General features: G+C 46.0%; 1 protein-coding gene and 1 pseudogene across 1 annotated transcript; one reads left to right on the forward strand and one right to left on the reverse strand.

Annotated features, from left to right (window-relative positions):
• Window positions 1-558: 558 nt before the first annotated feature.
• On the forward strand, window positions 559-4,635 carry LOC127329929 (uncharacterized). The gene is made up of 11 exons (XM_051356330.2): window positions 559-672; window positions 764-811; window positions 1,702-1,746; window positions 1,894-2,013; window positions 2,330-2,475; window positions 2,594-2,741; window positions 3,150-3,233; window positions 3,338-3,453; window positions 3,806-3,864; window positions 3,960-4,050; window positions 4,140-4,635. The coding sequence occupies exons 1-11, from the start codon at window positions 573-575 to the stop codon at window positions 4,365-4,367; spliced, it is 1,185 nt and encodes a 394-aa protein (XP_051212290.1). The 5' UTR covers window positions 559-572; the 3' UTR covers window positions 4,368-4,635.
• A 7,484-nt stretch (window positions 4,636-12,119) lies between these two features.
• Window positions 12,120-15,053, reverse strand: part of LOC139839339 (uncharacterized) — a 49,355-nt pseudogene continuing 46,421 nt past the window's right edge.

Consider the following 15,053-nt stretch of genomic DNA (forward strand, 5'->3'; position numbering starts at 1 on the left):
TCTGGGAGGTTTTACTTTTAATTCCTCGGGGAAAGCTTCTGGGTTCCTAGTATATGCTAAAGTTGAGCTTCCGGGTTTCCGTTGTTTTTTTTTTGCGGGTTTCCATCGTTGCATAGAACAGTTTCACACCTCGGCTAGTTAATGGATGATGAAAGAGGATTTTAGATTATCGGGTGAAGGTAGGAATTTCACCTAGTAATTAATTCTTGTGGGATTACCCCGCTGATCTCAAAGAAACACCGGTGGGAGTACCAAACAATCTGATTCCTCGGCCGCCACTCAGCCCTGGACCTGGACACCCCAAGTTGTCCCTTCATCATCCCTGCCACCACCACAGCGCCGCCCCTGCCGCTTTCTTTCTCCCCCGCCGCCGCGACAAACGCAGCCAACCACCGGTGGGTCTTTTTTCCTTTCGATTTTTTTCCCCATGGAGGCTCTTCTTCCGTACCTCCCCCTCCTCGTAGCTTCCCCTTAGCCGTGACGAATCAACGCTGCGAAGCTAATGAAGTGGTTTGTTAACTGCGGTCACAGCAGCCAAGACCCCCGCGAGATAACAGCAGCGGCGATCAATCATGAGTATTACAGGCGAGGTCCCCGGTGAAGGCTTCGACGGCGAGGAGGTCTTCATCGACGACGAGGACATCATCAACGAGATACCACTAGACGACGAAGGTCAGTACTACCTCCATACATGTACATCCTACCTAGTGGGTAGCACTCTCTTACTTCTGCTTGCTCCGTGCTTACTGCTGGCGTTGCTCAGACCTCCCCGACCAAGACGATGATGACGAGCAGGAAGAAGACATGATGGGTATGTGGATGTGGCACAGCCAACAGTAATTGTTTCGTTTACTAATTAACTTGCCTGGTTCAGTTGTGAGAAAATTAAGTTCATACTCCATAAAAGATGATGCTACTTAGATCATTTCCGTGCTACTTTTTACTAGATGAATTATACATCGTACCATACTTGATCCACAATACAATGTTCTTCACGATTCTTTTATTCGAATGATTTTTTAAAATTATATTTTTTGGATTCCAAAAAAGTTTAAATTAAATACCGACATACATATAAATATTCTGAAGATATGGTAGGAATTTTGGAGAAAAATATGTTGTATTTTGAGCTATACAAAAAACACAAATTTCTGACAAATATGTGCCCCTATATGTTGCCATAAATTTGTTTTTTTACCTGTAGCTCAAAATACAATGCAATTTCTACCGAAATTTCGCAGGAGTATTCAAAACATGTTTATGTATTCATGGAATAAGTGTGAAGATTTTTTGAAACACAGATGTACAATTTTTAAATATTTTGAAAACTGAGAGCAGTGGTGCTCATGTGTACCAAATCTGCTAGTATCTTCTTCTATTGTACTATAGTGGGGGATGGGGCTGTTCACGAGGTTAACATATTAAGTTTCCGTCTTTTTTGTTTACCGGAATAAGATACTTTCATTTAGTAGCGATGACTGAATATTGCTTTCTACGCCGATTTTTCTTGTAAATGAGCTCAGACATGGCTCTTCTTCTAGGGGGGCCTTTTTATGCTATATTATATAAACCTTGGTACCGTGCTATTAGTTATTTGGTTGTTCATTTTCATTCAGTACACTCTAGACAATCTGAAGTTCTCTACCGTGAGATTATAATACGCTCGTAATCCAAGCATCCTTTAATTTCTGTTGTTTTCAGATGAGGTTGAGGATCATTCAGCATATGCATTTCATGGGCACACTGGTAAGATCTCGTTGAATAAACTAACTTACGATGTCTTTTGGCTATGATTATATGTTTGCACCAATAAGTTCGATACACCATGTCCCGGAGTACCTTTGCATTGGAAAACACTTATATTAATAGTTGCTCTTGATATGTTGGGTACAGATGAGGTATTTGCTGCTGCGTGCAGTCCTGCAGACGCATCGCTTGTTGTTTCTGGAGGTAAAGATGACAGAGGTTTTCTTTGGAGGATTGGATCTGCAGAGGATGTTCAAGAGCTGTCTGGTATTGTCGACTCATCTTCTTAGTCTAATTGAGAATTCCTTAGTCGACTTTTTCTATGTCAATGTTACCGGGACTATCTCTATGCTTCGTCACTATTAAAATATTAATTGTTAAATGTGCGTATTCTATATATTTTATCTAAAACTACAAAATTACTATAGATATATTGCAGCAAGTCTTTTTCATTGTTTTTTGTTTGGGAAAATCTTCATATTTATGTTCGTGTTGCATCAATTTATATACTTTAATTGTTTTGATGGAGGCCTAGAATTGTCTATGATGCTTATATAATATCTGTTACCTGTTACCGATACAGGACATAAAGATACTGTCTGCACTGTGGCTTTCAGTTCAGATGGGAAATTGGTGGCTTGTGGAGGTATGGATGGACAGATAAATGTATGGAATACAGCTACACGAACACTTCAGGGAACCCTTGAGGGCTCTGAATCAGGCTTTGAGGTGAGATGATGCTGGATGCTTTCATCCATTTAGCTGAACATATCCCATAACTCCTTGTTTCATGCTCTTAAGCTGTATATAGGTACGCGTTTATTAATTTCATGCTGTGGTTTTGTAGTGGCTTAAATGGCATCCGCGATGTCACTTGATAATTGCCGGATCAGAAGACTGTAACGTATGGGTGTGGAATGCCGACAACAATGCCTTTCCGAGTACATTTGCTGGCCACAGTAGCACAGTGACATGTGGTGACTTTACCCCTGATGGTAGTGAGCTCTTCTGTTATTTAGTTATATATGTATGTTAACGGATCAAGCTGCCTCTTAATATGGTATACAATACATCACCCCAATCTGGACTTAGTCCTATTCTTTGGATGCCTCACATGCAATTTTTCACCTGTATGTAGCAATTTTTTTTTGGTTATCAACACAGAGCTTCTTCATTATCAATTCATATTTCAGAGAAATGGTACTTATATTTCTGCTACTACGTTGTGTTCTAAGTTAATTTCAGTGAAACTAGAAGTTGATGGTAAAAATAATAAAGGGAAATAGCAGAATGGCTTCTGTGATGCTTTAACATCTTATATCGTTTTCACCTGCTTACTTTAGAAGTTTAGATCCCAGATGTATCATACCCATTTTAGCTAATTCACATGTTTTCGTATGAAGGTAAGCTTATTTGTAGCGGATCAGATGATGCAACATTGAGGATATGGGACCTTAAAAGTGCACAATGCAGACATGTTGTTCGGGGTAAATTACTGTCTATGTTGTAATTATTATATGTTCATATGGTTGTTTTTGTGCATTCTCTATCAACCTGAACTTCATTGTCCAATCGTTTTACCTCAATCTAGGTCATGGCTATCACACTCAAGGATTGACATGTTTAGCTATTACATGGGACTCGCAGTCCATTGTTAGTGGCTCTCAGGACAACTCCGTGTGTATTGTGAATATAAACTCAGGCCAGGTGGGTGTATGTCATGATTTTGCACTATTAATTTAACAAAAAGGTCGATGAATCACTCCCATCCATGAGCTTTGTATCCTTCTCATCCAAGTTGGCTTACAATATTAAGTATTTGACGCAATTTGTGGTTCTAACTATTGTTTGCATGGTAGATCATGTATAATATAATTATAGATTTCCTTATTTTTGCTTGTAGCAATTTCTGCAGTTTTGTTCCTAAGATATACTGCAGGATTTTCTTAGGAAAGTCGCATTTACTTTGTTAATAGTTTTTAAACTTTGGAACACATGCCATGGAAGGTAATATAAGATCTGATTTGTTTGTAACAAGTGTTGTTGGTTGTTTTTGCAGGCTGTTGGTTCATTAGTTGGCCACACTAACTCCGTCGAGTGCATTGGCATCTCACCAAGGTACGTTTTCGTGAAACATTTCTTGGATTGTTGGACTCATTATGGTAACATTGCCTTCCTATTGACATAGCTAGCCATGCCCCTGTTTTCTGCAGGTACAACTGGGTGGCCACAGGGAGCATTGATCAGACTCTCATTATCTGGGACCTCACTCATCAAGCGATTCGATCCACTTGCGAGCATGATGTGGGTGTAGAAATCTATCGACCTTTTTATTTCTCTTGTATTTTCATGTCGCCGTGAACTTACTGCTGCTACTGGTGTTTGATAAGCAGGAGGGTGTGACGTGCCTCGCGTGGCTGGGTTCGTCGAAGTATGTAGCATCAGGATGTGTCGATGGCAGGGTGCGCATCTGGGACAGCCTCTCTGGTGAGTTGGCTCGTGTGTTCAGCGGGCACTGTGACGCCGTGCAGTCGCTGGCCATCTCCGCGGATGGCAACTCCCTCATCTCTGTCTCCTCTGATAAGTCTGCCCGTGTCTTTGACATTTCCATGTTCAAGTAAAGATATATGTCTCAGCAAGCCAAGCAAGATTGGCTTCCTCAGCTTGGATGGTCAGGATATGTACTTGTATGGGACCTCTGAACTTGGAACTGGCCTTTGAGATGTAGTCAGCAGTGCAAGCTGCACAAGCCCCGCCTCCTAAGTTAAGGGACATTGATGGCTTAGAATGTCTTGGTATCTCTGCTGTATTATTATGTGATGATGGAAGCAACATATGCTTACCACTGTTGATGCTCTTCTGGTTGGGCGAACAGACATCATTTCCCACCAGGTTCAGGTAATCGATTTGAAAGTGACTGAAAGTCTCGATAATACGGGAAGGGGAAACAGAACCGGAACCGTCAACACGCGCCGTTAAATTTGCCCCCAAGAAATAAGTCGGTTCAGGTTTCTCAGGTGGAAGCAGAGCGAGACCGAGGAAGAGGAACTGAAGAACACGGCAAGCTCCTCCTACCATCCTCTCCTCTCTCTTGTGATGGTGCGGTGGGGGAGCAAGAGGGCGGAAGCCGGATCAGACGCATGCGACGGACGACACAACGGAGACGGAATCTGCTTCGGACACAAACAGTTTGCCGGAGTTGACGCTGGGGGAGATGATTTGTGTTGCTAACCTAAATTTACAGCTGAAGCTGCCCATGGACGGCCACTACAAGAGCTAAGCAATTCTCAGTGGAGGTTAATTGTGGAATCGTCGGTTAATGTCATTTCCTTGAGGGTAATCGAATCCGATATGGGCTACCCGAGCCAAGATGTGGACACGCACTTGAAGCGGCAGAGCGAGCCGTAGGGCACCCTGGAGAGGATCTCGAAGACGAGGTCCTCGGGGAGGAGACTGGCATCCGCCGCAGCCGGCTGGTCGATGCTCCTGGAATTTACTTGAGCAAGTTGCTGACAATGTTCACATTCTTTTCTGTTAACCTCTTTGTGAACAATGCCAATCAAATTGCTGAGAGTTAACATCATGCTAAACTGAACATTGAACGACTTAGAATGATGTCTATGTACTCCATGAAGAATCCTTGGAAAATAAATGGCTTCAGATCGTGTCAGGAACAAAATTGAGCAGGCCAGCTTGACTTCAAATTGTGGAAGTTTTGTGTGGTACTTATTAACTCTCGGAAGCCAGGTATATCGCTGACGCCATAATAAAGCATAAAAATCTGCAGACATTGAAGGAATCTACTCTTTCTGTGTATGTCTTTTTTTTTTGCGGGGCAAACGGGATTGTATTAATTAGTAACAGTGTGATTACAATCCCGAAGGATACGACTCATAAGAGACTCGGGAGCCGCATCTAGCCAAACTTCAGTCCTATTTTGAAACATACCAAATCTAGCTAACTCATGACTTGCACTATTCTGCCCTCGAGGAATTTTATTAAACGCTATAATACGCTCAGACTTGATTAGCAGCCTTAGGTCCTCCATCAGATGACTCAAAGTAGACGCATCCCTCGCCGCAGACTTTGCCATCAAAGATAGCTCCAGATTATCAGTCTCCACGATGATATCATTCGTGCAGCCATCAAGGGCCAAGCGGACACCCTCCAAACATGCTTGTAGCTCAGACTCGAGTGCCGAGGAACAAAACTTCAAGGATCTGCAGGCCGAGAATATAATGGAGCCATCATCACGCCTCAGGATCATTCCAGCCCCAGCACAGCCAGTCTGTGCATTGTAAGCACCATCTATATTAAGCTTGACCGTACCATTCGGAGGCCTGGACCAAGCCACTGCAGTAGATGGTTGTTGCTGTAACTTAGCTTCCACTGGCTGACTAGTAGCCCTCTTCCCTTTCACAATTTCTTCAGGTGTGAGCCGACAAATATTGTCGAGGTTTTGGATATAGCTACATATGAAACGCCTAGATCCTTCAATCGCTGGAAGTATCTTATCGTGTGTGACTTCATTGCGAGCATACCATACCCTCCAAGCAATCATCAATATGCGACCACATATCTCAAGCGGCACTCCCAGCAACCAGGCCTCTAGCCAGTCATCCTGAATAGGAGCCACAATCCTCGGTATCGGCCATATTTCTCTCATTGCCTCCCACAGGCCAGCAGCATGTGGGCACTGGATCAAGGCATGATAGGAGTCTTCCACCAAACTTCCACATATACGGCACCCGCCACCGACTGGCAGATGTCTTTGTTTTTTATTTGCCTCCGTCGCTAGAGCATTTGAAACCGCCTTCCATGCAAAGATTCGGACCTTTTCTGGTATATTGCACTTCCAGATTTTCTTCCAGATAGGTTTATCTCCATGTGGAGATGTACTAGACGCTCCCACCACCAGATCTTGCTGAGCTATCCGTAGACCAATACGATATGCACTTCTTACTGAGAATATTCCATTTTTCTCCATCTGCCATGCCAAGAAATCATCCGGCCTGCGGCCAGAAATTTTAATACGCATGATCACTTCAGCGTCTATAGGAGGAAATGTTTTACGTACAAGCGCCTCATCCCAATTTCCATGATCATCCAGCAGGCTAGCCACTCGAATAAGACGTGACTTCCCCTTATCACCAATAACTTTAAGTTCATGCTCCCGTGGGATCCAATTGTCGCGCCAAATACGAATCGAGCGACCGTTTCCAACTCGCCAGATAAGACCATGTTTTAGCAGTTCTAGACCATAGGTAACAGCAGTCCATGTAGGTGACGAATTACCAGGAAAAACTGTGTCCACCAAGTTGCCCTGCGGGTAGTACTTAGCACGTAGCACACGAGCACAGAGGCTATCAGGTCTACTTATCAGGCGCCAAGCTTGGCGTGCTAACAAGGCCTGGTTAAAAATCCGCATGTCCCTAAACCCCAGGCCACCATGGGGTTTGGATCGTATCAGCACATCCCAACTGACCCAGTGGGTTTTCCTCTTCCCTCTTGCAGCACCCCACCAAAAATCTCGGATCAGTTTCGTCAAATCATCGCACACGGACATTGGCAGCTTAAAGACGCCCATAATGTATGTTGGCAGAGCCTGAGCCACTGCTTTAATCATAATTTCCTTTCCTCCTTGTGATAAATCCCCCCACATCAACAAACGTTTAGAAAGCTTGGATTGTAGATTATCAAACTTGCCTTTATTCATTCTTCCCGTGTAGGTAACCCAAGATACTTCTCCTCAAAATTATCTCTCTGGACATTAAGAGTGCCTCTAATGTCCTCTTGTACTTCCCCCTGGCATTGTGGGCTAAATAGTATTGAACATTTCGAAGGGTTAATAAGTTGCCCCGTAGCCATTGCATAAGAATCAATAACATATTTAACCCTCTCCGCTTGACAACCCTCTGCCTTGAAGAACAACAGTGTGTCATCTGCAAACAGGAGATGAGAAATTCCTGGTGCACGCCGACAAATCTTGATGGGGGAAATACCTCCTGTACTAATTTCTGATTGCAATAGGGCAGAAAGACCATCAGCAACAAAGAGAAACAAGAACGGAGACAATGGATCACCTTGTCTTAGGCCTCTCGTGGGGGAGAACGCTTCCAATAGACCTCCATTAAATTTCACAGAGTACCTCACCGTGGTAACACACACCATTATCCACTGTATCCACCGGTGAGAGAAGCCCATCTTATGCATCACTTCCTCCAGAAAAACCCAATCAACACGATCATATGCTTTAGAAAGATCCAGTTTGTAGGCACAAAAAGAATTTTGTGCACTGGCCCCATGTTCCATGTAATGAAGACATTCAAAGGCCAACAGTGCGTTGTCCGTGATCAGCCGCCCCGGCACAAATGCACTTTGGTTCTCCGATATAATGTCTCCAAGTAAAGGTCTCAGCCTGTTTACCAAGCACTTAGATATTATTTTATACAACACGTTGCACAGACTTATAGGCCTAAAATCCTTGAGCTCAGTAGGGTTGTCAATTTTCGGAATCAAGACAATAGAGGTGTCATTAATACCCTCCGGCATCTTACCAGTATCAAAGAATTTTAGTACTTCCTGTATGATTTCATACTTGAGAATCCCCCAATTCCTTTGATAAAATCTTGCCGGAAATCCATCTGGTCCGGGAGCTTTAAGTGGCCCGATTTGAAAGATGGCATCTGAAATTTCCCGCTCTGAGAATGGTCTACACAAGGTTTCATTTACTTCCTCCGAGATCACTTCCTGAAACAAATTCACCACCGGCCTAGGCTGAATAGACAGGTCCCGAGTATACACTGACTGAAAATAAGATGTTGTCATACGTTCCATTTCATTTGGAGTATCCTGTACCACGCCATCTTGGTCCTTGAGTGAGGCAATCCTATTTTTGCGTGCTCGCCATACCGCCTTCCGATGAAAGAATTTGGTGTTTCGATCTCCCTCCTTCAACCAAGATATTCTGGACCGCTGCAACCATAGCATCTCTTCTCTATATAGCAGTTCGTTCATTACGTCCACTGTTTCACGAATAATCTCTCTAGGTGCATTATCATGTTGTAGTTTCTCCAACTTCCTCCGTAAGCCAGCCAACTCCCGAGTAACATTACCAAATTTCCTTCCTCCCCAGGCATGTAACACATCCATAACATTTTTTAGGGCCTCATTGATTTCCCCAAGATCAGATTTTGGGCCACTATCCTGCCACGCTTTGGCCACCACTTCTGGGAGAGCATGCTCTCGTTCCCACATAATTTCATACCTCTTGCATTTTCGCATGGGCCCTTTGGCAGATTCCCTCGCAAGCTTAATTAGAAGGGCACAGTGGTCCGAGCACGGAGTCACAATATGCACCACCGAGGCATCTGAGAAAATATCCCTCCAGCGATCATCAGCTAGCCCGCGATCAAGTCGCACTTTAACATTTGCATTTCCGCGGCGGCCATTATCATATGTAAACGGAACACCATTAAAACCAAGATCCTTCAATTCACACACCATAAGCGCATCCCGAAACGCTGCCATCTGGTTCTCTGAACGACGACACATCGAGAGATGTTCATGTTGCCAAAGGGCTTCATTGAAATCGCCTACCAGAAACCACGGCAGCATAGACGATGCTTTCAGATCGCGCAGAGCAGACCACATACGAAAACGTTGATCAGTTCTAGGTTCTCCATATACAAATGTAGCATGCCATATTGGGGCCGAAACTGATTCCCGCATATGCACATCAATGAAACGTGCAGTGACCTCCTTAACATCCACAATGACACTATCATGCCAGAAAAGGGCCAGTCCCCCACTCATGCCATCGCTATCACAGCCAGCAAAACCGCTGAGTCCCAATCTCCTTTTTAACCTCTTCATTCGCTCACTCTTTTGACGAGTCTCAGAAAGAAAAACCACCTTGGGACTGTGTGTCTTAACCAAGACATCGAGCTCATGAATTGTCGCGGCATTCCCACACCCGCGACAATTCAAGCTTAGGCAATTCATTGTTCCCGGCGGTCGCCCTCATGGGACGCCGCCGATCCAGAAGATGTTGTACCATTTACACCTTTGTGACGCTTGCCATCATTCACAGCTGGAAGCTCCTCCCCCGGAACCGGCAAGTCTGCTGCCATATTAACATCAGTTAGAGCCATGGTTCCAGTCGTCAACTTGCCAGAATTCTGCTCAAAAGCCAGCCTCCTCTTTGCATTCTTGTCAACTTCAGACATAATAATGTCTTTAGTTTTATTAGTACTAGTTGCTGTGTCGGCCAAGTCCTTGTCCTCCGCTGCCAGGTTACCCTTCTTTTCAGGGTGCTCTCTCCAATCTACATAGGCAGCACGTCCTCCACCAAGGCCCTCACCAAATCCACCTCGTCCTCGTCCAACGCCATCATTGAAACCCATCCTGCCACCATTAGAACCGCAACCACCACCACGGTTCCCTAGACCTCTACCCCTACCAGCAGGATTGGCATATATCCAGTCACCATATTTCAGGTTCTTCTCTTCATAAATCCCCAGGCCACATTCCTTTGAATCATGCCCAATCAAACCACAAGCATAGCAAACCTGCCCCAGTTTTTCATACTTCACTGCATACATGTACCTCTTTCCTCCGAGGGATATAGAAACAAAGCGTGTCAGGGGCATACGCACATCATGTTTTACTCTGAACCTGATGTAATCTCCACGGAAGGCACCAGATGGGTTCATCTCTGCAACTATCACCTCTCCTGCAGTACGTGACACCAGCTTCTTCATCAGTGTCTCTTTCCGGAATGCCTCAGGAACCTTGTGTACTTGAATCCAGACTGGCATGAATTCGAGCTCCACGGATTGAGGATCAGAAAAGCCATCATATGGAGCAGTGATCAGCACCCAATCACGGAAGAGCCATGGGCCTCGTTCCATGACCTTCTCCCAATCTCCCAAGCAGAAACACTGGATTACAAATCTATTTTCTCCAACAGCCCTCATCTTGATCTCCTTGGCTGGATTCCAGGCAAATCGCATCTGCTGAATTAGGGCTTCATGGCTAAATCCCTTCCCACAATTCACCCGAGCCACAGCTAGCCATCTGGTGCTCTCAACGATGTTCACATCATCCTCCTCAAGGACAAAATCGTCAAACTCATCTTCATTGATCTCTAACCGATCAAACATGGAATCAATCCCTGCCTCCACACGGGATCCAGCACTCGCCGAGTTTCCTGCATCTTGATTGTCCAGTGGTAGATTCCCAGCCGCTGCGTCCTTCTCAGCGTCCACGCCAGCGTGTCCAGGAGGCGCCGTCGTCGATGAGTGGGAGTTAGCCATGCTCGCCAAAACCAAACCTTCGCCTTCCCAAACCTACCCTTGCCCGCCGCGAGAGACCCTCCTCGTATAGACGAGAGTCCGACTATGCCGTAGGGGAGAGGCACCCGATGGGAGTTGTAATCGGAGAACAAGGAACCAGATCGGTAGGATAGATTGTAGTCGCCGGGAACTCGCCGCCTGTCGCCAGGTGGGAGGACAAAACCCTAACGGGTAACGTTCGTGAAAAATCTGTGTATGTCGAACAAATGGAGAGAGCTAGCTAGCCAATATGTACTATATCTTATTACAAAGAAGTGTGCAATCCAAATCTGAAATAAGATGATACTACCCTAAGGAAACTAACAGATGCACTTCAATATGTAACATTAATCAATCGAAAATAAGTTTCATTGAAGATATGCTTTGATGGAACATAAAAAGGAAAAGAAGTGATAAATCGGATGTAGATAACAGGTTCCATATGAGCTGGCTGTGTTAAAAAAAGATGCAAACGGAACCATGGGCATCCAGTCAAGGTCCATGAAATATAAGCGCCCCTAAGACACCCCAATGAAGTGGTCTTCCCTTCCCTGCCCACCGTGACCAGGGACGAGCCAGTGGCAGCGTACTGCATGACTCCATTGAAGAACACACTTTTTGCAGGAGTGCATTCCAATGTCATCACCCCACTCGCTCCACCTATAGGTTCACACTCCGGTCTCCGACGAGTAGATCTCAACTCCAGTGGCCTAATCATTATCATCATAATGATTGTAGAGGACATGGCGGGGTTGAACCCCCAGACGGATGGTATACGGTTCCCGCATCTGCTCCGTGCTTGGAAACACGGCCCACTTGTGTGTTGCAGGATTGCACACAAGATAATAGGTTTCAAACTCCGATAGGTGCCGACCTTGTGAAGGCCAGTCGATATAAAGGAACAACAGAAGACCATTGCAGCAGTCCATGAGAATTGGACTTCGGCACAGCTGTGCAAGAAGGGGAGAGAGGGGTCTACCATAGGCTAGCCCCTCCCAGAAAAATTGGTGAAGTGGTTAGTGCGCCTGCAGGATATGCTCAGGTAGAAGAAGTCGGAGAAGACTTCTTGCGGATTTCGGGGTTGGAGCAGAGGGCGAGCCACGATCTGGAAACACACTTGAAGCGGCAGAGCGAGCTGTAGGGAAGCCGGGATAGGATCTCGACGACTAGCTCGGTGAGGAGGCTGGTGCCCTCCGGTAGCAGCCAATCATTGGTGGTGTTGGCGATCCAATTATGCAAATGATGGAGGATCGGTGACTGTAAGAGAAAGCTACAAAATGGATTTACTGAGATCAAAGATTAGAGAGAGAGGAGTGGTGCAGTTTAAAAAGGCATGCAAGAATTCCATGCACCATCTTACAACAATGTGGAAGATTTAGATTCCTATGCGAGTTAAAAAAAATCTTTGTTTGGTGTTGAAAGGTAGAATCTTGACGAGGGATGTTCTCTTGCAAAGAGATGGGTCATGTTCGAAGAGTTGCTTATTTTGTGGAAGCAATGAATCGATTGACCATCTTTTCTTTTCTTACCCTTTAGCTAGATATGTGTGGAATGTGTTGAGTGTTGCTTTCAGTTTAACCGTCCATTCACCATTGTTCATAGTTGTGTGAACATATGGCTTAAAGGGTTGTGGGGTCTGAACCGAAAGCTTGTTGCGATAGGAGCGGTTTTCTAGGGGATTTGGAAAAAAGCAACCTAGCATGTTTTCAAAAGAAGTGACCAGATGAACCGATTGCAACCGTATACAAAATCTGCTATTAGATTAATATTTTGGTTCTTTGCAAGTCAAGGACAACGCAAGGGATCGACTACGATAGCTCGCAAAGCCGGTGTTATCACCAGGATTTGACCGAGTTAGAGGTGGGCCGCGATCAAGATTGGATTTGAAGAATATACATGGAAGAAATACGTGAATCGGCCTGTTATGCAAAGTTTGGGCTAGTTGGCCCGTGTATCTGTAATATAGTAGGATACGTATCGATTAGCTAGAGTTTGTCTCGTGCACGGTGGGGATTATTCCCACGTTAGAAAGTCCCCTGGACTATAAATATGTATCTAGGGTTTATGGAATAAACAACAACCAACGTTCAACCACAAATCAATCTCGGCGCATCGCCAACTCCTTCGTCTCGAGGGTTTCTACTGGTAAGCATCATGCTGCCTAGATCGCATCTTGCGATCTAGGCAGCACAAGCTTTATGTTGTTCATGCGTTGCTCGTACTGAAGCCTTTTTGATGGCGAGCAACGTAGTTATCTTAGATATGTTAGGGTTAGCATTGTTCTTCGTATCATATGCTATCGTAGTGCAACCCTTGCATATCTAGCCGCCCTCACACCTATCTTAGGTGTGGGGGCGGCACCCCGCTTGATCATTATTTAGTAGATCCGATCCGTTACGGTTGCTCCTTGTTCTTCAATGATTAGTTTAATATCTGCAATAGTTAGGCCTTACAAAGGGTTGGAGGATCCAGCGGCACGTAGGGTGTCGTTTGCTAGTCCTAGACAGGATGTTCCGGGGATCAACCTCGTGTTGGTTTTTAGGCCTTGTCTAGGATCGGCTTATGATCACCGTGCATGGCCGCGAGGCCCAATCGTGAGTAGGATGATCCGATTATGCGGTGAAAACCCTAAATCGTCGTAGATCGCATTAGCTTTATCTTGATCAAGCAGGACCACCATATATTCGTGCACCCCGTACGACTCATGGGTGGATCGGCTCCTTGAGCCGATTCACAGGATAACCTGAGAGCCGATCGAGGCTCGTATTTAATGTTTACGTGTATGCCATGCAGGAAACTAAGCGAGGCATCTCCATCACCTTCCTGACCAGGTATAGGTCAGGTGGCACGCCCTTGCATCAGCATCGGACGTGTGTACCAGAGGCTTTGCGGGCCGTCGCTCGGAGGGACCAGGGCCAGCCGCAGCCCTAAGTTGTTCCCGGCTCTACTGTGTTGCCCGTCGCTGCCCGCCGGTGGGTTTTGACCGCAACACATTCTGGCACGCCCGGTGGGACAAGCTTCGTCATCAACCACATCGCCATCTACACCTGAGATGGCGGACGGCACTCCAGTCACGTACGAGGAGCTGACCGACGAGGTCAAGAAGAAGTATGACGAGGTCAAAGCAATCCTCGAGGCCGACCTCATCGGCTCTTTCCACAGAACCCGTTCACATGGCATCAGGTGGAAGGGGTTCTCGCCTAATGGTGCACTCGATGGGATAGACCTCTCTGCCCCGTCAGAAGAACGCACCAGGTCCCTACGTCAGGAGATCAACTACCTGGTGGCTCACTCGCTGCACCGCCACTCTGAGAACCTGGTGAACACTCTGGAGCGTGTCGCTCTCCGGGTGATCCAGGAGATCATGAGGCACCAGTACTCTCCGTCAGGACCAGCTCTCGGGACACACCAAGGAGAGATGCCACTCCAGTCCCGTCCACCGCTGCCATTTGCGTTGGCAGCACCAGAAGTGCCGAATTCACCGGCATTCGTCGTCTACAAGATCGGTGGTGACCCTAGTGACTGCCAGTTCTTGCATGAGGCGCCTAAGGAGATCCCTCACGGGTATATGTTCACATACGTGCCAGACTGCGGTAACTGGGCGCTCACAAACCAGGCCGCGACATCAGGGACTTCTGGGAAAGCAGGAGGAACGTCAGCAACAGATCTTGAGAAGCAGACGTGGCTAACTAAATATGCCACCCCGACGAACCTCCAGAGCTCAGCTCCTGCAGTTGGCTCAGAGCTGGAAAAGCAAGCATGGCTGGCTAAGTACGCCACCCCGGCGAATCTTCAGAGTTCAACTCCTGCAGCCAGCACAGCGGATCAGATCAGTACTATACTGAGAGACCAGTTCGGCATGGTGCCGAAAAGGAGGGCAATCGGATATTCCAAGCCGTACCCCGACGAGTACGAGTTGATTCCGCTACCACCTAAATATCGGCTCCCTGATTTCTCCAAATTCAGTGGATC

The sequence above is a fragment of the Lolium perenne genome, chromosome 4, assembly GCF_019359855.2.
Source record: "Lolium perenne isolate Kyuss_39 chromosome 4, Kyuss_2.0, whole genome shotgun sequence".
Taxonomy (NCBI): Eukaryota; Viridiplantae; Streptophyta; class Magnoliopsida; order Poales; family Poaceae; genus Lolium; species Lolium perenne.